Source organism: Pogona vitticeps, chromosome 3, assembly GCF_051106095.1.
Source record: "Pogona vitticeps strain Pit_001003342236 chromosome 3, PviZW2.1, whole genome shotgun sequence".
Lineage (NCBI taxonomy): Eukaryota > Metazoa > Chordata > Lepidosauria > Squamata > Agamidae > Pogona > Pogona vitticeps.
The window spans coordinates 245,056,060-245,082,727 of NC_135785.1; the positions used below are offsets into that span (position 1 = coordinate 245,056,060).

General features: G+C 38.9%; 1 protein-coding gene across 1 annotated transcript in view; it reads right to left on the minus strand.

Moving 5' to 3' along the window:
* Positions 1–4,808: 4,808 nt before the first annotated feature.
* DDX10 (DEAD-box helicase 10) overlaps positions 4,809–26,668 on the minus strand; it is a 211,789-nt gene continuing 189,929 nt past the window's right edge. Inside the window, exons 17-18 of the mRNA XM_020803162.3 lie at positions 15,561–15,685; positions 4,809–5,507 (exon numbers count right to left, since the gene is read on the minus strand). Coding sequence (XP_020658821.3) covers positions 5,333–5,507; positions 15,561–15,685 — 300 coding nt within the window. The 3' untranslated portion in view covers positions 4,809–5,332. The remainder of the gene's footprint in view (positions 5,508–15,560; positions 15,686–26,668) is intronic.

The following is a 26,668-nucleotide window of genomic DNA, read 5'->3' on the forward strand; positions in this document are numbered from 1 at the left end:
CTAGTTGTTTTGGTCCTGCAACCAGTTGTTGGGTGAACCTACCTTACAGAATTGTTCTGAATGCTTCATTCCTATAAATGTAAATCAAAATAAATACATCCCGAGCTCCATCTTTATCCAAAACTGCAATGTCTTCCCTATCAGCTGACGATCAGTGCAATGGAACAAATTAGAAAACACTGCACTGCGGACTTGCAAAATCAAATATAATGGCAGATTTTTATTCCCTCAACCCGCAGATCCTTGGCTCTTTGACCTTGCTACCCATTGCTGTTTTTCCCCTCCCATGTTCCCTGCTCACAGAAGTGTAACAGGCAGCAGCTTGATTTAGAGAGACAGCAGCTGTTCCTGTTCATCGTGTGGATCATCAAATCTAATAGGGCTTGTTAAAAGTGCGATGGACCAGAGATAAGCTCTCTCAAATCAACAAGGGTGTCAAACCAGGCCTCTTGAAATACTACCTTAGGATCCTGTTAACACTTGCAGCTCTGCTGTGACATATTCCTACCTTTGGAAGACTCAAGAAAGCAAAACAGAAAAATCTTTTTTTAATTGCAGGGACTGTCCGTGCCATCTAAAGATGCTTGCTCGGTCACTGCCTGGATTTCATAATCCAGAAACTCCCTTTAATATAGTCTGTCACTGACAAGGGATTGCTGTGCTGTATTGTAAGAGCTTTAGTGAGTTTAGGTAGGATAAGGACCAAGCAGGCTTATGATGGTTTTGCAACACCTTCAAAGAAGTAGCCATGTTAATCTGTTAATCAGAAAAAGGACACACAAAGAGAGAGAATGAATATACTGTATAGTTGCTTGTTAAAGAATAAGATGAGTCTGGCAGTTTCTCATTTTGCGAAAACATGGCAAAGCTATCGAAGCAGTGGTTTACAGGTCTTATATTTGGGACTGTCGGCATTCATGTGCAGAAGAGCACAAACAGACTGAACTACATGACTAAGAGCTTTTCAGTCCTATTCAGACTGCACTCAGGCAACACTTACTGGAACAGCATTCACCAAGGATTGTTGAGACTTCAGTTCTCACCGCTTACCAGTCTATGCCGAGGACGGTGGAATTTGCAGCTTGCCTCTATGTCAGAGACAAACTGTCACATGTGCTTTGGCTTTTCTAGGAGCCACTGGTTTTAGGACTGCCCTGCCAGATCTCACTGGGAGAGGAATGAATGAGTGAAAGCAAACAGAAGGAACAAGGAGGGATGGACAAGAAGCACCATCAACAGGAACCTTCTTCAGAAAAGGACTAAGAACCGGGCTGCTCCACTCTCTTTTATCCTTCTGCCAACAGCTGAAGACCCATCTTTTCAAGCAGGCTTTTCACAACCATACTGAGTCCCTGGATGACGTATTTAGTTCGGATAGTTTTTAACGTTTTATATGTTTTAATAATTCAAAGGTGTATTGATCAGTTTTTTAGTTGAATTGATTTTTAATGTATTGTGTTTTAAATCTATTTTTAATACCATAAGCCGCCTTGAGTCCCCGTATCAGAAGAAAGACAACCTATAAATAGGACAAATAAAATAAATAAATGTTGCGGCTTGACGCAGAGCAATGAATACTGCTCTTGCCACCTTCATGGAAGAAAGCCGGCCAAATTAGTCTCGCACATGAACCGAAAGAGGCCATAAACACCTCACTCCATCTCTGGCAGCAAAACCCCAATAATAATGTAAATAATCATCTGCTGCCTTTTCGTGATACCTATAATTTACTACTGGAAGTGAACCCCTCAATCTGTCTAATAGTAGGGACGGCCTCTGAAAGACTGAAGTGAGCATCATTGATCGGGACTGCTGTAGTTTTGTGCTGTGTCTTTGGGAGCAAACTCAGTGAGCTGGCACACAACTAATCGATGGCGAGTAGGAAAATTTTTGTTTACATTGTGTATTTATTTATTTTCTTATTCATGGTTTGTTTTACTTTATCTGTTTAGAAATGTAATAACCTTATTTATCGATCTTTGGCAAGGTTGTCCTTGAGCCTTTTCACATTGCTTGGTCTTGATCCTAAGGCATAACAGTTGATTTGTCAAACTTACAATAGAAAGGTCATGAACTCTTCCCATTGATTTTGCCATTAGAATCCTTTTCATCATCTGCCGGTCAGACAAGGTAGACAAATGGCTCAGGTGCTGTTTTGAAGTACTCAAAAAGAAAAGAATAGGGGGAAAAACAATTTTAGCTGAACGATACAAACATTTCTGGCTGGGAGGAAGATATTCTCACCATTGAATTAGGAACTGCTATTTCTGAACTGTAATGCAATAACATTAAAACATGAACAATTTTTGTATCTTTAAAAATCAACTAAAAACATGGATGTTTTGGCCAGCCTTCCCTCCAGTCAATCCCTGATGTCCTCTTTCTCTATTCCCCATTGTTTGCTCTCAGTTTTTTGTAATGTCTATTTTATGTAAATTGTTTTATATAAATCTATTGTTTTATTTTTATGTTGTTAGCTGCCTAGAGTGGTCTTAACCGACCAGATAGGCAGAATATAAAATAAATAAATAAATAAATTTTTGATTGCTGTTGCATATAATAATCATAGAGATTCTAATATGAGACTGAGATGAAACTGCAGACAGATAGCTTCTTTGGCATTAAATATGATTTACTCATTTGCAGAGATCTGAATTACACCTTAAAATTACACTCAATATGCAAATGAAAGTTGTTGGGGGTTTTTGTATGTCTCTGTGTGCTCTGCTATTCTTTGCAACTAACCAAAGTCATGTGTCTTTTCTTTGAGTATCAGAATCAATTTATGTAATGCAATGCTATATATTTTGGTTGTTTCTATAGAGTTTCTTCCTGCAGTGTAATATTACGCATGACACAAAATTTTATTTCTTGCTGTATTTCCCTGAAAAATGAATGTAAGAACCTAAATAATGCACTGATCTGTAGTCAGTTGGTACCTGACTACGGAGCCAGAGTTCAAAAGCTCAATTCCTCCACTGTACCTACTTGAAGAAGAACCAGCCTGTGTGGCTTTGGGCAAGCTGCACAGCCTCAGGTGCCCCCCAGAAAAAAGAAACAGTAAACATTTTGTAAAAAAAATACCCTGTACCTAGAAAATTCTGGTAAGTCACAATAAGTCAGAATTAGCTTGATGGCGTGTAATTATTTACTACTTATTCTTGCTATCGGGGCATACCAGAGTTTCTTAAAAAGGAGAACTGATAAAAGTGTCACACTGTGTGTTAATTTTATTTCTGTGCTTTCTTTGATAATAAATGTTTTATGTCTCCTAGAGCCATACCTTCTTTTTAAACAATGCAGCCTAAACATATGAAATGAGAACTGCATATTAAGAGGACCCAGGGAGGGCATACATGGGGAGGGGGTTAGTGATTTTAGAAACACGTTATTTAATTTAAAATAATTTAAATGTGTCCCTGCATTTGAAGGGTGCAGTTCTATCTTCAGTCACTAGGTGGAAGAGTATCTTAACCAGTGTATAGCTTTGCAGCTGACAAAGAATGAAGTTGGGAATGCACAGACAGATATGCAGCTGCCACTTTTCCCCACATGTTGGGCATCCCTCATCACTGGTGGCCATGTTTCTTCCCCAGAGAGCAGCAGCAGTCTAAGAGTGCCTGGGAATTCTGGCAGCTTTGGCTTTGTTCAAACCAGCCAGGCACAATGTTGAACTCAACAACTGTGAAACTTTGCTTGAAGGCTTCTGCATGAAAGTTCTGTGACTCTATAAATGGTTCTTTCTCACTGGAAGTAGGTGAGCATAGCACTTTGGAATCATGAATTTAAAAATTGGTATTTGATGAAAACTATATAAAGAGAGAAAGTAGGAAGCAAGCAAGTTAGAGACTTTTTTAAAAAAACCCTCTTTTAGTGCACTGCAGTATTACCAGTGAATTATAGTATTGTGGAATACTATGTTCTTGGCTGAGTCACACTGATTTTCAGAACTTTAACAACCTTGAGAAATTTATCTGATTTGTTGTTCTAGAGTTCATGAATTCAACCTTTTCTTTTCCTTAACTGCTAATTAATGGTTGTATGTCTATTTATATTAATGAATAATGTATTTATTTATTTATTTATTTATTTATTTATTTATTTATTTATTTATTTATTTGATTTATACCCCGCCCATATGGCCTAAAAGGCCACCCTAGGCCTTTAATATGTTTAAGTATTATGTAAACAAGTTACTGTTTGTCTAAATTATTAATTGTATGACTGCAGAAAATAAGGTTGTGGGTTTCTGAATTAATTTAGGTATAAATGAAGAACTCTGCCTGATTTTGATACAGAAGTATCAAACTAAGGACTATTCCAACTAATTTCCTATTTAAATAAAAATAAGCAGGTGTGTACAGTTTCAGAATGTCTCTAATTCTGCATAGTGATGTTCTGAAATTAAAAAATGATGAAGCCTTCAGAAAGTGAAATAGACTTGTATCACAGGACAAACAAATCACCCTGTAAACAAAAATGCACAGCAAGAAAGGATGTGCTTCCTGAACTTGCAATCACTCTTGCTGGGAAGAGTTCCTCCATCTCTGCTTTAATTGCACACTCCCTGTTTCTGTTTCCACACCTGCTAAAACACTGAGCAGCTTGTTCACATTGTCCTTCTTTGCCACATTTCCCACCACTACCAGCAGGAAAACATAAGCTGGTTAACAAACCGATTACAATATCTTCTAGATCTTCCTAAATTCTCTGAATGAAGTTGAGTGATTGCAATAAAAGCGGCATCTGGAAGCAACCCAGATGTTTTTGGCTTATGCATACAAGAGATTAACAATCTGTCACTTGGCTGGAAGGAACAGCTTTCATAATTTATTCTAAAATTTCAGAATTTCATGTAACAGCTTTCAAGAAAGTCATCACAGTAAAATGATTATCTCATTTAGTTCTGCAAATGAAGTGTATTTTTCAGAGTACTTCCTACTGGAAAAAAAACTATTCATGCATGCATGAAAAATTACTTATTCACATTACTCATTTTGGTCACTTCACCATACAGCAAAGCTACACTGTTGTGATTTTTCTTCCTGTTGTACACCAAGATTTTAGTATACAAATCAATATTACATGTTTGAAAACTTCCCCCAATCTTTAAAGTTTTATCAATGGCCATGGCACAGGTTCAAAAAGATTATCAGAAGGAAGTTGAGCAATCCATGCAACTTTTACAATTAGCCAAACGACAAAACTGGTCATAAGCCATCCACTGAAAAGACTGTGGTCTCAAATAATACAATAATGTTTATTGTCACTGTTGCTTTTGTGGTAAAAAGACAAAAGAATTTTGGAATAAGAGCAGGAGGAAAAGGTATCATTAGCTTCGGCTGTTGAGCAGATGCAATACTAGGGCTTCGTCTTCTGCAAGGGAAAGGCCCGTATCCAACGGTGCAAATGAATCCTCTTGGCTAAGTTTCATCTTCTTTTTCTTTGGTGATATTTCCATGGCTCGTGTGCGTCCTTCAAAAGGTTGTTTGTTCATCCCAAGCTCACTGTAGAAATAAAGCAAAAATTATTGTGCTGTGTACATTTAAGCCAGTAAATGCCATGCTAGGAAATAAGTCTGGTCAGATAAGATACTTTAATGTATAGGTAAGAAATTAAAATGATGATTGTGAAAAAAGGAGAACTAAAGATCTGAAAATTTAATTTGGAAAATACTTTTGTATCTGGAGTGAGAAAAGTTTACTCTCTCTAGGCCTTTTCTTGTTTCACTTTATTAAAATAAGTTATTCCCCTATCTCTGATTTATTTAAATCCTTTTTGTGTTGTCATCCCAGATGGCAATTTAGGAGAGCTTCTCTAGGCCATCATTTGCCACTTGCAACGGCAGAAAACATTTTAAATGTGGAGGGAGAAATATGTAGTGCAGTGTTACAGTTTTGGATTTGGATTTGGGAGAGCCAGGTTCAATTCCCCACTGAGCCGTGAAATTCAGTGTTTGGAGGAAAGGTGGTATGGAATAGAACAGAATAGAATGCTCTTTATAAACAGTATATGAAAATAAAAATGGCTCAGCAATTGGCAGAAGCAAAAGTTGTTGGGTGGGCTACTATCTCACTTATCTCAAATAAGTTTTTCATATGAAAGATCGACCAAAATGCTAATTCACAACTAAAAGCTGTAAATGAGTAAAATAGCAATTACATAAAGGAAATCACAGATTATTCAATATTTAACTCCCTTTGAGTAAGATGCAGAGCTGATAAAAGTTGTCCTGCAAGGCTTCCTGTGTTGGATAGCAACCTAGAGGAGCTAATTAAACGCTTTACTGTACTCGATACATTTCTGACTCAAGTGGTTTGATTCTGATGCCAAGGTTAAATGCAGATCAACAAGGCTTACTAAGCAAGCAACACAGACTGAGGATTGATTCCCGCAACATAAATACAAACATATAAATGAAAGACCTGGAATAAAATCAAGCCCACAGATGATTTTTTTTGTACCATGACACCCTTATTATCAACAAAATCTTACTTAATATAATCTCAGCAGGAACTTGCCAAATGGTTAACAGTGAGTGAGTTAGCATGCTTACTATGTAGAATGAACAGGGCAAGTGTCCTCTGTGGTGTCAAGGGTAATTTGGCAGGTTGGCCATCAGCATGAGGTCTACACTCTCAAATGGGTGGGTTAAAATGGAAAGTGTGGATAGAGAGGCTAACTTGCACATTTATTTCTTTTTCTCTCTCTATAAGGTAGATAACATTACTCATTGATTACTAATTTTAAAAATACGTTAAATATTTTCTATCAATAAAACATGTCTTCATAAAAATCATTCTCATAATTAATCCCAGTCTCTAAACCAAAGATTACAATGTTGTAAATGAGATTCTTGTAGTCATCTAAAAACCAAAGGTTCCAGATAAGACTAACACACTCTGATTCCTGCTATCAAAACTTAGACCAGGAGGCCCCCAAGAATCCAGCATGATGAATTTGTGGAAAATGAGTTGCTGTAGACAAGAATTCATTAATATACATTGGGGGGGGGGAGATGGAGAATTGGGATCACATGGTTGTAAAATTGGTCCAATTTGTTTTTGACTTTAAGCAGGCAACTATCCGTCACCAGATTGGCATTTTTTTTTTTGAACATTCAAAATCACCTGATTATGAAATCATCATGGCCAACACTTTTTCAGGCCGGTCTGAAATCCACTTACTGTGTGTGAGTGTACAGTGTGCCTGTGTATAAAGTATTTTTAGAGGCGTAACCAAAACAGATAAATCGCTGCCTAGCAAGAACAAACGAAATGAGTATCAGTTGGTGGGGAACATGAGTAGGAGGGTGCTATTACACTCATGTCCTGCTTGAAGACTTCCCACTGGCGAATCTGCACGGCGCTGCAGGAACAGAATGCTGAACCAGGCAGGCCTTTGATATGATTGAGCAAGCTCTTCTGATGCTCTTAAAGGCAATTCGTTTAAGTCCATTCTTTGTTTAGAATTCTTATGACAACAGCATGCCTGTTATTATCAAATGTGTAGCAGGGCTATAAGGAAAATACTAAAATATGGATTTGCTAAGCAATACCAGCACTGAAAAATGTCCTCATTCTCAAATAAATAAGACAGCAAAATATTTTCATTTCTGCCGTCCTTTGTCAAGTGAGATAAAATTAGAGCTGTCTGTTTTGCAGTGGGACTGCTGGTGCCCAATCTGTATGTTCTGCCTATCTGTGCTATTTTTATCAACAAGACCACATCCTGACTGTCATCATCTACCTGTCTGTCAAACTTGAAGAAGGAAACAAATGTACAATAATTGGAAGAGAATCCAGGTGCAAGCCAAGAATCCCATCTTTCTTTGGGGATGAGTGACAAACTGACTAGAACCATTAACTGAAGGCTGATCTTTTAAAAGAACAAAGATGTAACCACAGTCATGCTTTGAGTAGATACACTAAAGTATATTGTAATGAACCCAATTAATATTAACTGAAGCTGGGAATCTACTCTACATATTACTATATCTGAGGCCAAACCATAAGCATTTTATATCCTAATCCTAAACCAAGTAAATAAACATTTACTCACATAGTTTTCATGATTGTTTCTTAACTTAGCTAATTATTATGCCCATTTTCCCAGTCTGTAGTTGAGATTAATATGACGCAACAATGAGTTTTATGGGAAGACAAAGACATTAGCAAAGACAGTGGCAGTTCACCAGGAAAGAAAAACAATTAATTTTCACTGCTGAGCACTCATATACGTGGATGAGTGCCATAGAGGCTATACTCGATGGCATTCAGTAATAGCAGCAGAAATACTGTCGGACTGCCACTTCAGTACCCTTTAGCTGGCATGGCTGCTGACAGGATTGCAGACAGGAAGTTTTTCCTTGAAGTAAAGGGCAGCCATGTGGTTAAAACAAAATACAAATACAAAAATAGGTGAAACTTTTATAGAGCACTAAAGAAATCATACAGTACACAAGCTTTCATGGATTAAAACACTACTTCATAAGGTTCTACCACTGTGAAGTTTTTCCTGATACTCAGCCAAAATCTAGCTTCCTGTAACTTGAGCTCATCATTACTTGTCCTGCACTCTGAGATGATCAAAACCAGATGCTGCCTGTCCTCTGTATGACTAGCTTTCAAGTATCTGAAAAGTGCTATCATAGCTCCCCTTAAGCTTCTTTTCTCAAGGCAAAACATGTCAAATTCTCTCAGTCTTTCCTCATTGGACTTGGTTTCCAGTCCCCTGATCATCCTTGATGCCCTCCTCTGAACTTGTTCCAGTTTGTTGGCATCCCTCTTAAACTGCAGTGTCCAGAACTGAACACAGTAGTCTAGGTGAGGATTAACCAGTGTTGAGTAGAGGGAGACTAGTACCTCATGGGACTAGGAGACTATACTTCTGTAAGAAAGTCATCTTTAACAAAATGGAAGCCCTGGTGCACTCTTGGTAAGAGAATGATTGGTGGTGGTACACAATGCTTCCTTCTACACCAAGAGTATGTAAACTCCAATGGCCAATTCCCCACCCCTGGGGCCTGTCAGGAGCTGCAGATTGCTTAAAATGTATTCCCACCCCATTAAAAAAATCACAATGAAGAAAACTAAACCAGAGGTGGCCATAAGTCTATTATGATGGGGAGAGGAACTCTTTTTTAACCTTAAAAAGTAGAGGGTAAACAAGGTTTCTCAGAAGCTAAACCTTGTTTAAAAGAATCACTATTTCTTGATGCTGCCAGGAGTGACAATTTTTCAATTTAAAAAAAACCAGCGGTCTTCTTTTTCTTCATAAGAGGTTCAAATCATGTTTAAATACTATTCTTATGTTCTATCATTATTTTGATGCTTATTCAAAAGGGTGGATCTCAACAGCATGAGCACTGGTGCTTTAGGTGATTGCTGAACCATCACACAGTACTCATCATCATCATCATCATCATCATCATCATCATCATCATCATCATCATCATCATCAACTTAGAACTGCAGAGCTGAAAGGAACCCTACGAATCATTGAGCCCAGGCCCTGTCAATGAGGCACAGCGGGGAATCGAACTCCCAACCTCTGGTTCCTCAGCCAAATACCTAAACCACTGAGCGATCCAGCAGTTCACGTCTTTGCCCTGAGGTTCCAGATATGACAGACAAGCAGACATGTAGAAACAAACATAATTTTAAGTTACACATTTAAAATGGTATTTACTCCGTTTCTTGTCGAAATTTTATTTAGGAACAGATACATGAACTTTTATGTAGCTATGTTACATAAAATCTAGTTAATTGAAATAAAAGTTATATCTAATTTGCAATTCAGTCAATTAGTTTTATCACAGAAATGGAGTTGAAATCAAGGAGGATTAGAGTTGATTGAAGCTGCAATTAGGGCTTCTGTTCATAATAAGATTAGCAATTAAAATACAGAATAGTATAAAATAGGAAAGCAAAACATACTCAGCATCTGGAATGGGCCTTATTTAAGACCAGATGGTTAGGTTTCTGCCAGCTACTTTAAAATCTATTTCTAATCTTTCTCTGCAATCAATCTCTTGATTAATCAACATCACCAAAAATTCACCCAAAGCTTAGGAAAATTATCTTTGTCAGCTGGGCCAATCCAAGCAGATTTCTTTGGATTAATGTTGAAAGTAACCACTTAATGAGCAAGGATTTATCTTGGTTATTCCCAGCTACAGTGGAGTTTAGATGAGTTGAAAAGATGGCAGCTCAAGAAACATGAGAAGATGCTGAAGTTTAAGATGCACAAGATGGTTCCTCAGGACAGAAGAACAGCTTTTGGACTAGTAGCATTGAAGTAAAGCGTTACACCCCACGCTTTGGAGGACACTACATAAAAGACCCATTTGTCCATAAGGGAAAGGGATATCCTTGCAATGGGAGTGTTCATTATCCAACTCTTGAAGAGACCATCATTTGGCAAAGCAACCTATCAGCCTTTCCCAACTTGGTACCCTCCAAATGTATTACAACTGCCATCATTCCTATTAAATATTTTGCAACTATAACTTCCATCATTCTCAGCCAATATGATGACTGGAGGGCAATAAACGGCAGAAGACTGATACAGTCCCTGTGTAATGGGAGAAAGCTCTCATTCAAGGTTCTCTGTAAGGTGCACGACTGCATGAGTGTGTGCAACTCCACCGCCTCCGCCTCCTCTCCACAGCAATCGTTTCCTGCCCCTTTTGTTCCATGACTTCATACCATTTCAATCTCTCCTTCCTTAAGGAAGCTGGTCTGCCAGAACAGAAAAATGATGGGGTGAAAACAACAGTTTCTTGAGAACTGTTGTTTGGGTAATCAAGGATGCTGGGCTGCAAACCACACACATACATTTTAATTTACAAGGCCACAGCAAGAATTCTAATGAAGATTAATTAATGCAGACCCTTCTGCAGAGCCCCAGCATGACTTTTTCCTCACTCAATGTCAGATTGTTGACTGCACATAGCAGTAGTAATGAAAATACATTGCCCATCACGTTATCCTTTTTTCTAACCCTTCCATTTACCCTATACTGAAAAAAACAAGGATTATAAAACCTCCAAGGAAAAATATTTATTGTGTAAGATTCATTATTGGTCCATGGGCTATAGAATTACAACGACTAGATGAAACTATCCTAAGCTAACCAAGGTAAAGTAAGTCATAAACATAATTCAGATGGAGGTCAACTGGCTGCTCTCTTTTTCAAAGAAAAAAATGACTGAGTGTTACTGATAAATTAAGAATCTATTCTGACACAGATACATATTATTAACTTGTATGGATATTGTCTGGTTATCATATTAAAATGCTTAAAGAGGAAGCTTTAAAATCATTTGTCATGTTCATACATTAAAATAATGTTTTAGAATAGTGTGGCACCTTAAAGAATAACTGCTATATTTATAGTCTTTAAGCTGCTTTTTCTTTTGGCTTAATATGCTACAAGAGACTAACATGGTCACCTCTTTTAAAACTGCAGCTCAGAATATTGTATATTTCATATGTGTAATCCACCAGAATTAAGCATATTGAAGCATCAGCAATCTTCATTTCAGTTGTTCAATTATGTGAACTGCAGTACAACTGCATGTGTGTGCACGTACATAACACTCAAGGCAAATGGTCAAGTACATTTTCAGAAAGCTCTCTCAAGACTTTGAAGGCAAAGGTAAAGGTTCCCCTTGACATTTTTAGTCCAGTCGTGTCTGACTCTAGGGGGCGGTGCTCATCCCGTTTTCAAGCCGTAGAGCCAGCGCTTGTCCGAAGACCGTTTCCGTGGTCACGTGGCCAGCGTGACTAGGGAACGCCGTTTTACCTTCCCACCGAGGCGGTACCTACTTATCTACTTGCATTTACATGCTTTCGAACTGCTAGGTTGGGGAGGAGCTGGGACAAAGCGACGGGAACTCACTCCATCGCGTGGATTCGATCTTACGACTACTGGTCTTCTGACCCTGCAGCACACAAAGGCTTCTGCAGTTTAGCCCACAGCGCCACCACACCCCTTCTCAAGACTTTACTATTGGTTTACTTTTTCCTTCCCCCAGCTTCCTGATTACTGGCACTCAGAGACTGTGAACTGCTCCCACAAATAATATGGAATAGGATACTGGTGGGATGAGGCTGGTGGGAAGCAATCGGGAAAATATATTTCCATGAATTTTGCTTAGGTATCTTAGAATCAGAGATGCAAACTTTTTTGGACTACATATTTCAAAATCCCTTAGCTAGCATCTGAAAAGTAATGTTTTCCATATTTTCATAGAAAATGGAGATTTGATTGGAGCAATCTGCTGCTCCTTTGGAGGCTTTCAAAGTGGGTGCAAAGAAATTTAAGTGTTGGAAAATATTTTTTTCCTTGAAGATGCTTTAGTTAACATATCTAAGGATCCATGTGGAAGCAATTAAACTACTGTCTTGTCTATCTCTAACTATCCGTCTCCTAATAAGAACATAAAAACCCAAAGAAAAAGAGTTTTGGAGCCAATTAAAGGCCTCCTGTTTCTTACACTCTCCTGTCAACCTAGCAGTTCTAAAGCATGTAAAAATGCAAGCAGATAAATAGGTACCACAATGGTGGGAAAGTAACGGCGTTCTGTGTCTAGTCGCGCTGGCCACATGACCACGGAAACTGGGGATGAGCACCGCCTCCTAGAGTCGGACACAACTGGACTAAATGTCAAGGGGAACCTTTACTTTTACCTTTCTTATACTGGACAGTTGAAGTCCACAAGCTGTATATAAGGCCAACAGCCTACACCTTTCCCTGGCACGTCATCCCATGATATTCACAGGGTCACTCCTTCTGAAGCTGGGGGGTGGCTTATAGCCACAATGACTATTTGACATTGTATTTGTCTTACTGTCTGACAAACTATTAGTATATTTGCTTTTCAGAAGAATGATTCTAAATGCACAAAGCCCACACAGAATATTATACAATTATGTTCAAAATGAGAGTCCAATTTCTTTTTTTATAAAGCAAAGATACCAACTCACAATGAACACACAAATTAACCACTTGCAGCCTCAGTCACCAAAGCTTTATTTCTCCATTCCTTCAGGCACTAAACTTCATCTTCTTCAGTCCACAGAACTGCAGCTGCCCAAATCTCTTCATTGTCCATCATTCATTGCTACACGGTTTGCTTCCCTCTCCACTGCACTGCACATGAGATTAAAACGTCCTTCAATAGCTTATACTGTTCAGTCCTTAAACCATCTCTAGCTATTTCTGCTTCTTTTTTTTTCTCCTATCCCCTCTGCTATGTTTCTGGTTCCTTCACTCCCTCACCTCTTGTCCAAACAACCATAGAATATTTCCTTATTCATTTTAAAATATTTATGTGTTGCCCACCTTCACAAAAACTCAAGATGGCTCACAAGAGTAATCAAATTTCAGTGCAAATAACTGGGATGTACCATTCAGATTTCTTTGGACTACAACTCCTAGAATGAATTATCTATAGGTCTATAGGTGTGGGTTTGTCCTACTGACAGACCCGCAACTATAAACATCTAGATGTGGTTACCTGGGGGTATCCCAGCAAGCACTGGGGCAATGACCTTTTTAAACAGAAGGCTAGGCCATGAAGCCTTCCAGATAGGTCTATCTCCAGGTGAGAAAATTTGAAATATATGACTGCAGTGCAGGGGGGGGGATACCAAATAGGGCTGAGAAGATGAACAATTTTTGAAAATCATACAAGACTTTCCACAACCATAGGCAGACAGTACATCTTTTCAATTTTTTTTAGGATAAATACAGTATTCTAACTGCAACTTATGGCTAAATTTAGTCTCAGAATCTCAGCATTGCAAAAGCAATACATAAACAATTTTATCATAATAATTGCATGGGAAAACTATATACTATACAAGAAGGTGGACAAGGTGTAGCCCCCCAGATGCCAATGGACTACAACTCTCAACATTCCTCACAGTAGCTATGCTTGCTGGGACTGATGGGTGTTGCATTCCAACAACATCTGGAGGATCACATTTTCCCAGCCCTTAGGCACAAACTATTTTAAGGTATTGTTTTCTGGCTTGCTTGCTTGCTTGCTTGCTTGCTTGCTTGCTTTATTTATTTATTTATTTATTTGACTTATATCCCGCCCATCTGGTATATCATACCACTCTGGGCGGTATGATATACCAGATACATTAAGACTTCATTTTGAGTTCCACTACATTCTTGAAATGACCACAGAAGCACCACAATGGGGTTCTCTTGGATTCCTCCTTCTGAGGCCTGGCAAAGATCCACAGGACAATATGGCTGGCGGGGAGCTGAAAACTTTCTCTTATAGCTATATTTTCAAGTAAAGATTCTATAGCGCTCTGATAGGGAAGTGGTCAGAGAAACTACTGGCCCTGTGTGGAGTTATCGCATATGTAGAAACTATTATGACCAACTGACAAAGGTATTATGAGATTTTTTTGTCCATCTGTAAGAAGCCAGAAGAGCAATTATCAAGGTGCCTGAAACAAATGTGCTTCTAGGGACAATGTAACAACCTGCATGTCATATTCTGCAAACCCTACTACAGTGGTACCTCGCTAGACGACGACCCCGCTGTACAATGAATCCACAGGACAGTGACTTTTTGTGATCGCTATAGTGATTCGCAAAGCAGTCATTCCTATGGGGGAATTCCGCTTGATGACGATTTGGTCCATGCTTCATGGATCGCTTATTCGCAAGACGACCATCTTTACAGCTGATTGTCAGTTTCCTAAAATAGCTGCCCTGTGTTTCCAGACCCATGCCTCGCAGGGCAGCTATTTTAACAGCTGATCGGTGCTTGCAAAATGGCTTCCCCTATGGGCGATCTTCGCTGGACAACAAGGTAATTTCCCCATTGGAACACATTAAATGGGTTTCAATGCATTCCAACGGGGAATTGTTTTTCGCATGACAATTTCGCTTAACAGCGATTTTCCCAGAACGGATTATCGTTGTCATGCGGGGCACCACTGTATTTTAAATATAATAATATAGTTAGCAAATTATAATATCAAATCAATAAATGAAATGTTTTAAGCTTAAACATCAGCAGCAACAGATCACTCTCCCCACTTCTAATGGGTAATAACAATTGATGAATTTTCACTTCCAAGTTCTGTTCCTAAGCAGAAAATTGTGTTAGGAGAGAGAAAGAGAGAAACATACATAAACACTCAAAATAAGGTGTGAAATGTGCTTCTGCCCCCAAATATTTGGTAAGACACCATCAATAGCAGATGGAGGGCTGTTGCCAAACAGAAACAAAGACAAAGAGGCAACCACCGGGGTGAAGATGCACCATTCAAGCTTTTCAAGAATAAAACAGCACAGAACAAAAATTGCATTCTGCTGTTTTCATATTCTCATGAATGTAAGCATGATAACCGAAGTAACTGAAAGCTAAGAAATATATATAATAGAAATCTGAAATAACTCTAGATCACTGGTTGTTCAGATGTGGAGAATCAAAGTATCTTTCTGATATTTTCCCACATGTTTAGGATTTTTGTAAAATGGACAGTGAAGAGAAGAAAGAACAAAGAGAGAACAACACATACCCATGGCTTTCTGCATCATCCTCTTGGGCAGAATTTTCAAATTTATCAGGGTCTGGAAGGCTGCTTGGATCAAATTCTCCATCACTTTCACTGTGATCCAGAAAAGCTATATTTTCCTCTTCAACCTGCATAAACAAAAAATACAAAATGAGACATCATCATGTTCCATGTTCCACAAAATTTTCGGTATATAAGGATCTTTCTGACCATTCAGAGGGAAGTAAGGTTTTAAATCGTTTTTTTAAAATGGAGATAATTTGAGATACAATCTTATACCTTCTTGCATTTCATCTCTATTGCCTTCAAAATGAAAATAGCAAACACTGGAGGATGGAGCGGATCATTGTCAGGATCATAAGCAAAATGTAACTCTTGATTTTTCCTGCAGTCCTGTTTTTAAAAAAGTAGCTCTTCCAAAGCTGTCATATATGTTGAGGTGATGCCCTTCATGGGCTCCACTCAACCGACACTCCTCTTAGATGGCTTCTGTCCTATCCTTACACTGTTGACCATGTGTCCCATAATATATGGTGCTCTCTTACTTATGTCATACAAGGCTGATGGTCAGCAGTGGTATTTTGACTTCAAGTACTTGTCATGGCAGTCCCCACTGGAGTACCCAGGGGTTACCAAAATGCAATCAAGCCTGCTGATTCCTTTCTCCCCCATTGGCTGAAACCCTGTTGCTTAGCATAAGCCAAAGCATAATTTTTAATCCATTCCTCCCAGGAAAATAAAGTGCCGCTGATGCAATTCTGCATGACACAGATATGTGCACCATGCCAGAATGCACCCAAAGAATCATAGTGGGGACAGTTTGTTTACCAGGGGGGAAAGGACTGAATAGTATAATTTTTCCTTAAGCTAAGCAACAGGATTTCAGACACTACTTGTGGATGCATGAACATGCATGTGAATAACTCACAACAAAAAATTAATGTAAATTTCGAACACCTACAAAACCACTAGAATTTTCCAAAAAACTTGGCTTAGCCGTTCATATTGATTCACTTGGTCTACTTTAGCTGGTACAGTGGTGCCTCGCTAGACGATTGCCTCGTGGGATGAAAAACCTGCAAGATGATTGGTTTTTGCGGTCACAATGGTGCCTCGCAAGACTTTTTTTTTCTATGACCATGCTTCGCAAGACTTTTTTGAGACCGATGCTTTGCAAGACTTTTTTTTTTAGACCGATGCATAGGAAATTTCGCAAGACGATTTTTTCACAAAAAAATGTATTGTAATGTTCTAAAGAGCAAGGTAGTGAGTTTTCCAATATCATTTAGTATTTCAAAAGCAGGAATTTTCACAATAATGTTCTTTTTCTGGTGGACTTAGTGTTTGATTACATGATATACTATACAGATTTTTACAAACCTCGTTTTTTAACAAACTTGTTATTTTTAGTATTCTGCCCTTCTTTAGTCACTTACTTTTTTTCTCTCTTTGTATTTTAAAATGCTGAGCGCTGTATTTAGATGCAAGGACACGGCTTTGGTGATACTGTCACTTTGTGCTTTTTCCAGCACAAACTCATCTGCTGACCTTTGAAGTCAGAGAAAGCGCAGGAAGACAAGAAACAAAATATGTCTTTGACATGCCACAGCAGGAGTCACTGCTTGTTTCCCAAGCAAACTCTCTTGTAGCATCAAAAAAGGTCACAAAGAAAAAAAAATGTGGGAAAGAAAAGGCGTGGAAATCAGGCTTGCTATAAAAAAAACCCCACAACAACATAAAGTCAGTCTGAAGACTGGAACATTTTCTTCCAATGTATAACAAGCAACAATAAACCATGCCTCATCAACAGTACTAAAACCAAACCTATATCCAGTACTACAAACTACCAATAAAAGAGAGAGAGAGAAGGGGAGAGAAGGGAAAAGGAAGCTAGAGAATAAAATAACCGGAAAGCTGATGACATTTATTTATTTATTTATTTATTTATTTATTTATTTTATTTCTATCCCGCCTATCTGATCATATTAGACCACTCTAGGCGGCTTACAGTAAAAACAACAATGTAATTTTAAGACTTTACAGCAGAAACGTAAATAAAAAAAATAAAGAACAGAATAAGAAAAAAAATCGTCAAGGGTTTTCTGTTGGGAAGGCCCGCCTATACATCAATGTTTTTAGTTGTTTCTTAAAAATGCTTCATACCTCGGTTGTTGGCCTGTCTGGTTTTTCCCCCCATGTATAGGCAAACGTATGAAATACAATAACATAGCTAATTTTAACATCATGCTTCTGGTTACATTGCCAGGAGAAAATAGGGGGCTTTTTTTCACTAGTATAATGGGAAAAAAGTCAAGGCGGCAAATAATATATGACTTTATGGTCAAAATGGGAACAATATTCATTCTTACACAGCTAGTCCAAATAAATGAAGACAGAACTAAAAACCATTTAGAACATCTTCTATCTAGAGACGATCTCCCATTATGGCTCTGCATTCCATGGGACTTACTCCTGATTCACTATATGCAGGAATTCATCTGGATTCTGGTTTCCGCCATGAATCTTCAGCATCTTGATCAATCACGTTTGCATCTATGTACTCATTTATGTTCACGACAATTGACATTACTTGGTCAAGTGGTGCTTCTGAAAGTATTAAGTACTGCATTCTAAAACAGTAGCACTGTTGCCTAGATTTTCTTTAAAGATATTTAAATGAACAGATTTGTTATAAATCCCTGTGTTCAATCCACCTTTAGGCAAATGCAACTGGTCTTGCAAGAAGAACTTTACTCCTCCAGCACTTCCTTCTGATTACCTAGAAATGCTGTATTGGAAATGAAGGGACCCTAAGAAATGGAGCGAGCTGGTGAGGACAAGATCTCTGAAAATTAGGTACAGCACCTTCTGTGAGTGGATCACTTTTGTCCACAGGCCCTTCTTGAAAGTATTACAGTGGTGCCTTGCTTAACGATTACCTTATTAAACGACGAATCCACTTCATGATGATGTTTTTGCAATCGCAAAACAATGCTTTAATGGGGGTTTTTCGCTTCCCAATGATCGGTTTCCTGCTTCGGGAACCGATTTTTCACACTACGATGATCAAAACAGCTGATCGTTGGGTTTCAAAATGGCCGCCCGCTGTGTAAAATGGCTCCCCGCTGTGCTTTAGGATGGATTTTTTGCTGCACAGGGAGCAGAAAATGGCCACCCTATGGAGGATCTTCACTGGACGCTGAGGTATTTAGCCCACTGGAACACATTGAACGGTTTTCAATGCATTTCAATAGGTTTTTTTATTTCACTTGACGAGGATTTCGCTCTACAGCAATTTCGCTGGAACGGATTATCCTCGTGAAGCGAGACACCACTGTATTTACAAAGAATTAAAAGAAGTGTGTGGAGTGTGTGCGGGGAATCAGTACAGCTGTATTTGGAACTGCGTCTAGATACTTTCATTTGCAAACCCTTGAGACCCCTGCACTCAATACCTCAAAAATGGGGATCCCCCTGCTCAGAATGCTCTTTTATGCACTCTAACGAGCATGGCAGGACAGCTGCTCTACTTTGAAACCAACACCACCCCTTACCCCCACTCCCAGTACTGTATTTTAAAATGTTTTTAAATTGCCACTAGGTGACACAAGGGGGGGCCTTTTCAATAAAAGGGCGGAAGGGATGTTGGGGGGGGGCTGTTTGTGGATGTGGCCCTCCCAGGTCTAGGACTTCTTGGAATGGCCCTCCCTGGCTCTAACTCAAAACTTTTCATACAGTACAACCCAATATCTGTTCGAGATTGGTACTCAAAACTATGGATAATAAAAAACACTCTATATAACATGGTAAAAGGGGGAGAAACCAAAATTTTTTTTCACGTGCATTACCAGAGACCATGCTATGTGTTCTTCACTATCAAGTATTCATAGCACGGTCTCTGGCTCCTTCTAGTGGCCTGTTCTGGTAACACATGTGAAAATATTTTTTCTTAAGATTTTTTTTCTTTTAATATTTTTAATGTTTTCAGACTGTGGATAAGTGATTTGGTGGATACTGGTCCTCTGGATACAGGGGTCCTACTGTAATGTTAATTCCCATTTGCAATGCTTCTGGTATAGTCTCCTATAAAGGAAAGGTACTTAGGTTCACCGATGGACCAGTGGAAGCTGATTTCTAGGGAAAATACTGTCTGAGCTCTGGCTATGAGACTCAGGCTACCATGCTCCTGCCTGCTTCCTTACCAGAGGTGGAGATTCTGTGTCACTGTATGGGTGGATGGCTTTCCCTCTTTGAATACTCATTTTTTGCCCCTTGGTTCATCATGTAATTCCTGGCTTTGATAACTATTGTTTTCCCTGCCTTCTATGCCTCTCATCAACCACAATGGATATCAACCACCACTACCCTAAATCCCAGAAAGCATCTTACCTATGTAATTACAAAATGAAGTGAACTGAAAAGTAAAAACCAAAAGGCTTCATTTCTGTGCCTCAGAAAGAAAAAGTGCTGCAAGATTAGGGATATATAAATACGATGACAACATTGACAAGTGAAGACATGGAAACACACACACACACACACACACACACACACACACACACACACACACACACACACACCTCTTTAAAAACAGAAAACGACAATATCTCAAAGCTTCAGCCTTTTCTTTCATCCATATTATACAAAATGTACTCTATGTGCCTACATTCTTATCTCTCAAACCCTTTTATCACATTTAAGTTCACAGCAGTCACGGCTGTCAGTCCGTGTATAGAAAATAATTCTCAAAAGTTGTCTCCAGTGTTCAAACATTTCAACACATCAGCCTTCTTCAGGGAGCTCAATATATGCCCACTAGGGAAAAGCTCACACAAGGGAGATTAGTTTATGTAACTTCATGGAACTTCTCTGCAACTCTATTTGCATTGAAGTTGAAGGTAGGTGGGTGGGGGAATCTAAGGCTACATTTCCCCCTTTTCTGGTGCTAAAATAACCAATTATGTATATACACATCAGTCCTTGCTTTAAAGAGGTACTTCAAAAAATCCTGGGGACTTGTGCTAATTTAGTGAATGAATATATATATATATTCAAAGCCATTATATCAAATGAAATTGACAAAGCCATTATATCAAATGAAAAACTGAACAACTCTGCTTGGTTTCAAGCACTATTTGAACCATTCTGGCCTCCTCTAGGACTGTCACACTACAACTCCCATTATCCTCCGCCAACTCCTTTATGGAGATGGGAATTATAGCCACCACACCTGGAAGGGATGAGGTTGAAGGAAGGTGCCTTGCAACATGAATGTACACTAGTTCCTCTTTAAGAAACATAGTTCCTTGTGGCTGCCTGCTCAAGCACCTGAGAACAGCAGTTACTTTTAAAGTCCCAAATGGCTTGGGACCAAATACCTGGAAGAGTGCTTATTCCCATATCAACCTGCCTAGGCTCTAATATCTTCTGCCAACTCCCTGTTCCATTTACATCTTCCATAGAAGATACATAAACGGTCTGCAACATAACACATGTTTCTCAGTGCCAATACCCTGATTAGCATGCCCTGCACAATTAAACTCGCCTGACAGCAACACTACTATCATCTAGGCGCCGAAATATTTTAAAAGAATGATTTCAACTGATTTAATCTAGGCAAGTTTTAATATATTTTAAAGCTTTGCCTTCTGCTTTTTTAAAACATGTAATGTGCTCTACGTGGGGCTGCCTTTGAGGCTGCTGCGGAAACTACAGGTGGTGCAGAATGCGGCGGCCAGACTCCTTAGTGGTGTGAAAAAATACCAACACATGTCACCCACTCTGGCCACATTGCATTGGCTGCCCATCCATTTCCGCATCGACTTCAGAGTGTTGATGCTTACATATAAAGCCCTAAACGGTTTAGGGCCTCGATACTTGGCAGAACGCCTACTCCCACCAAGATCTACCCGTGTCACCAGCGCGAGCCAGGAGGTGAGGCTGAGGAGCCTAATGCCGAGGGAGGCCCGGAAGGAGAAGACAAGAAATCAGGCCTTCTCGGCGATGGCTCCTCGCCTCTGGAATAACCTCCCTCCTAATATTCGCGCGGCTCCCTCGCTGGGCATTTTCAAAAAACAACTAAAAACATTGATGTTTCGGCAGGCCTTCCCCTTTGTCAGTTCCTGACCCCCCCTCTCCTTCCACTCCCTAGTTCTGTCCCATCTTGCTGTAAGCTTTCCTATGTAAAATTGCTTTTAATTATATTGTTGTTCGTTTGTGCTGTTGTAAGCCGCCTAGAGTAATCTTAATTGATTAGATAGGCCGGATATAAAATACATAAATAAATAAATAAATAAAACTTTTACGTTATTATTTTTGCTATTTAGCATATGACTCAATATTAGCTATTCTTCTACAGCTAGTTTCAGCAAGACCTATTTAATTAAAACAAAGAAACATATCATGTTTACAGTTCTTATTTCATATCATGACCTTTGACATTTAGGATTAGAACTTTTTTTAAAAAAGAATGTTTTTGCTGGTTGTTGCGGGTTTTTCGGGCTCTTTTTGGGTTCCGAAGGTTGTTCTTCCTAACATTTCGCCAGTCTCTGTGGCCGGCATCTTCAGAGGACTGGAGTCAGAACTCTGTCTGTGCTCTGGTGCAGGTTGTTTGGATAGTTAAGTATTTACAGCTGTGGGATCAGTTTTTGTCCTTTTCAGGAGATGGGTGATTATGGTGATCAGCGTGTTTTTTGTTGTGGGTGTTTTTGCTATTTTGCATCCTTTATTTTGACATGAACATGAAATATACGATGGTCATCACAGATCCAAAGATCTTGTATTTTGGATATGTCACAAGCAGTACAGGATTGTAAAGCCTGGTGTATATGTATAGCTGCATGTTATGAGAGGCAGATGCCAAAATTTTATTTATGAAAAGATTTTAGAGTGACAAATTAACCTTCTGAATGCTTGGACTGTACATATGTCAGAAAGCACTCTGTCAACTTTAAAAACTGAATGAAATGCTTATGGGAGGTTGTGACAATTAAAATGTCGACAACTTTGTTTCACTGGTGGAAGATAGAGCAGTGAGAGTCCTGCCAAGGTCAATTTCAAGATTGGGTTGGGTGAGCATTCCTGTATCTGATATACTCGAGACATAGCAGCTTGGTCCATCTTATCTAATCTACTCCCTGGACCCCACCAAAAGAAGAAATGTACATGTTGGCAGCAGAGATCACAGTGTGGCTGAATCATGGCTGTCTCTACTCAATGGACAGCTTTAGCATGGGATTTAAGCCCTTCACAGACGCAGCTACAGCTTCCCACTACTGATTTCTCTGAATTCAAAGCAAAAGATGCCTCATTCAGAAGGTCATTTTGCATTTCTTTAAGCCACTGTGTCAACTACATCTTTCAGAAAGTTGTACACACATTCCAGGTCTTCAAACAAATAAGTCTTCAAGGACAGTTGACATCTTCTTGTACTGTACGAAGCATCCTCACATGTCCTTTCTTTTTATGTAGGCACTAATGTTCCTCCTGAAGAGAACGATATAGTCTATGAAATGCCAATTTTTCATACCTTGCTAGCATATTATGCTTCCAAGCTGCTTATTCATTTGTCTTTTTATTACAGGAACACTTGACAAATCCTTATGCTGTGTAAAGAGCGTAGCTTATCTACAGCAAGTAAGATGAAATAGATTTTGTGATTGATGACTTGTGTCTAGCTTTCATAAAAACAGGAAACAAGGCTTCTGAACTCCTGGAAGATTGCATTTGGGGACAATGTGGATAAGAGTGATCAAACCAAAGAGCTTTTGAGGCTGTAGTTATTAATGCTACATATTAAACTTCAGGTGTTATACAACTGAAATGCCTTAAATTAATTTAGTGAGAAGTAATGACATCTGAACTAAGAGTTGCAGAGGTTTTTTTTTTAACTGTTCGCATCCCTCGTCTGCAGTTATCTATGAAGCATACTGACAAAAATCACTTACAGACAGAAAAATACTGGTAACAATCTGAGGGGGGCACAGAATGCAAATGGTTAGTTCCTGCATTTCCCCATGCTGGCTTTTAGTCCCTACCTAGTGGCTGTTCTTGGATGAGTCTCAGACAGTACATTACATTGTGGCTCTGTAAATAGCAGTAGTTCCCAAATGTTTTCCAGACATAATTCACCATGCTAACTTTGACCAATGAAACCTTTGTAACTTCTTTTCTTGACAACTCACAGCAGCCAAGACTGGAAAACTAACTTCATAAGGATGGTACCATCTACACACAGCCCTAAATAGCACAGGCAAGCAAAAAGCAATTTTAAATGCATGTCCTGCAAGCTGCGAAACGTCTCTCAGAGGTCACAAAACCCAAGTGTAAATACTTTCAGATTTGGACTAGTGCCAAATTGAGAACTGAATCCATCAAATTTGGAGGCCTTTGGGGGATGTCAGATTCAAAGCAAGACTCCTCCAAAGCAGACTGAATCTGAGTGCTCCTGAAGATTAATTAGCAATTTGGGCTCCAAAGGACACACTAGCCATGTAAAAGGAAGTGCCAGCTTGTGAAAGGTAGAGAATGGGGAGCAGCTTTTTGACAGGCAGTTCCAGCCTCTAATCATAGTGAATAGAGATGGGGGTATTTGTATCTATATATGAATACGAACACCTCCACACAGCTGGACCCAATGAGGGTTCTCATGCATCCTGCTGTGGTGCTGGTTCCACTCATCCTTCCAATCACGCTCGGAGCCCTGTTCGGCTGGCCACTCAGTAGCTGTGCAGGGAGACTTGTCTTCCTCCCACCCCATGCTCGGAGTCCACTCATGCGACAAGACAAATACGAATATCCCCCCAATCTCCAATAGCGAATGATATTACCAGGGCTTGCCGATCAGTGTTCTGGTGGAAGTACATTGGAATAAAATATTGGTGGATTGGTTCAATATTCAGTTATTTCCCCCCTCCCCAGGTCTCCTTCCCAAAAGCAGGAAAGTTAAAACTGTTTCGTTGGTACCTGAGGGGTCTGGGTGAATGCAGCAATGGGGGAAAATACTTGATGTCCAAGTACTCTTTCACCTCTAAAAACACCAAAGGTTTCATTGACATAAGCTTCCATGGACTGTAGTCTACTGATTAAGTGTGGTGTCGTCCACAAAAGCTTACACCTCATGCAAAACAGGTATGTCCCCTGGAAATTTTTTCTGTCTTCCCATTGTATTGACAACACTATCCATGTCTGTCCTATTGTATTTTCAGTGAACTGTTGTCAACCAAACAGAAAAAACAACATGTACAAGTATTATACTATTTTTCACTTATTGTAATTCCCTAGCCTCCTTCCAGACTTCTTGCCTAGGGATACCTCTATGACTTAGGCCATTCGCATAGAAACTGGGGAAACAAATCAAATTCCCCCTCTCAAGTTTTGAAACCTTGTGTGTTTAAGAGAGAAAAATTAAAGGGGGCACAAAAAAATTGCCCTAAAGGGAAGTACTTTAAAAACTTGTGGCTTGATTGATTGATTGATTGATTGATTGATTGATTGATTGACTGACTGACTGACTGACTGACTGACTGACTGACTGACTGACTGACTGATTTATAAATCACTGGAAAAATAATTAGCCAGTTCTGGCACAGCAAGGCCAATGAATTATAAATAATCGTGGCAATTGAATGAATGTTTTTCTCACAATCTGTAAATTTAGAGGTGGGATTAGAGCAAATTACAGGTGAATGAATGAACAAAGAGTATTTTATAACCTTACAGAGCTTTAGAAAATATAAATCCATGAAATAAAGGTTTTAGGATTCCATATTATTACTGGGCTAGCAGAAATGTCGAGTAGAAATCTCTTAGGGTAGCAAGGACAGTCAAAACATAGGTGCTTGTAAAAATCTTTATTTCCCAGCTCAGGAATTTGGGTTGATGCAAAATCTATGCGCTTTTATATTATGTTAGCACATAAAGTAGTTTGCTATTATTGTGGTGAGCACAAAGAAGTTATTTATGGTTGGTGAAAGATGAATAAATGTGTAAATATAATAGAGATAGATAAAAAAAGGAGCGAAAACAATACCAGGCAAGCATTGCTAGAAAAAAGGAAAAGATAACTAATCAGCACAAAGAAAACACACAGAAGTCATGGACTTTTCTCCACAGACTGTATTGTTATAGTTATTATGTATTATAAATGAATAAACTTTAATAATAAATGTACATTTTTCTGTGTGTGTTCTTAACATGCTTAGAGGCTAAGTATTGTATTTTATTTCATATGTTTTTATTTTTAAGAATTTTAATACTTTAAGAGATATATTCTCCACTTTTTTAATTTTTGAACCATACCAAGAGCCAATGAATATTTAGAACATTTTCATATATTTTAAATATTTATGCCAACATTAATATATTTTGATTTGTTTCTTTTTGAAGAGCACATATGGAAAATAGAAGCAATGTAAATAAACAAAGCTTGTAGAATCAGAGGAGCTGAAGTTGCCTGGCGTTATAGCAACAATGAAAAAAACTGATGCTTAGATACCTAGATAAATATTAATTTGATTGTCAAATATTGTTTTCTTTCATTCTGGAATTAACCCCTTTAAATGCCAGCTGTGACAAACACAGGCTCCTTATCCCCGCCCCCCCCGGCTGATCTATGACATTTTGTAGGACACCTGGGGAGTGGACGGTTTCAGACATTAGCTGAGCTAACCTGACACCCCAAAGTGAACACTCCTCCTCTATTAGTTATCCTGCAGAAACCTTAGGTTTCTTAACCATGACCACCAATATTTTATGCGATCATGTCCTTATAACCACTTTCTTCCAATCTCTACAGGAATAAGTGCAACCCTTCTGAAAACCACCTATCAGTAATGGCTGCTCTTAGAGAGAAATTCTTGTGCCTCTTCTACTGACACTTGACAATCTTGATCCTGTCAGAAAAGGATTTTTTAAAAAATCCTGGAAATTTCTACTCGGCTCTTCTAAGGGGGGGGGGAGTAATTGGAACTTCCTTTTTAAAAAGGTGTTTAAAAAAGCTGCATAGCAGCCCTTCCCAAAAAATCTAATTGTCCAGAATTTGGCAAGTGTTGTCCTCTAGAAATGCGAATGAATTTCATCCAATTCTGGCAAAAAGAAAAAGAGATGTTTGT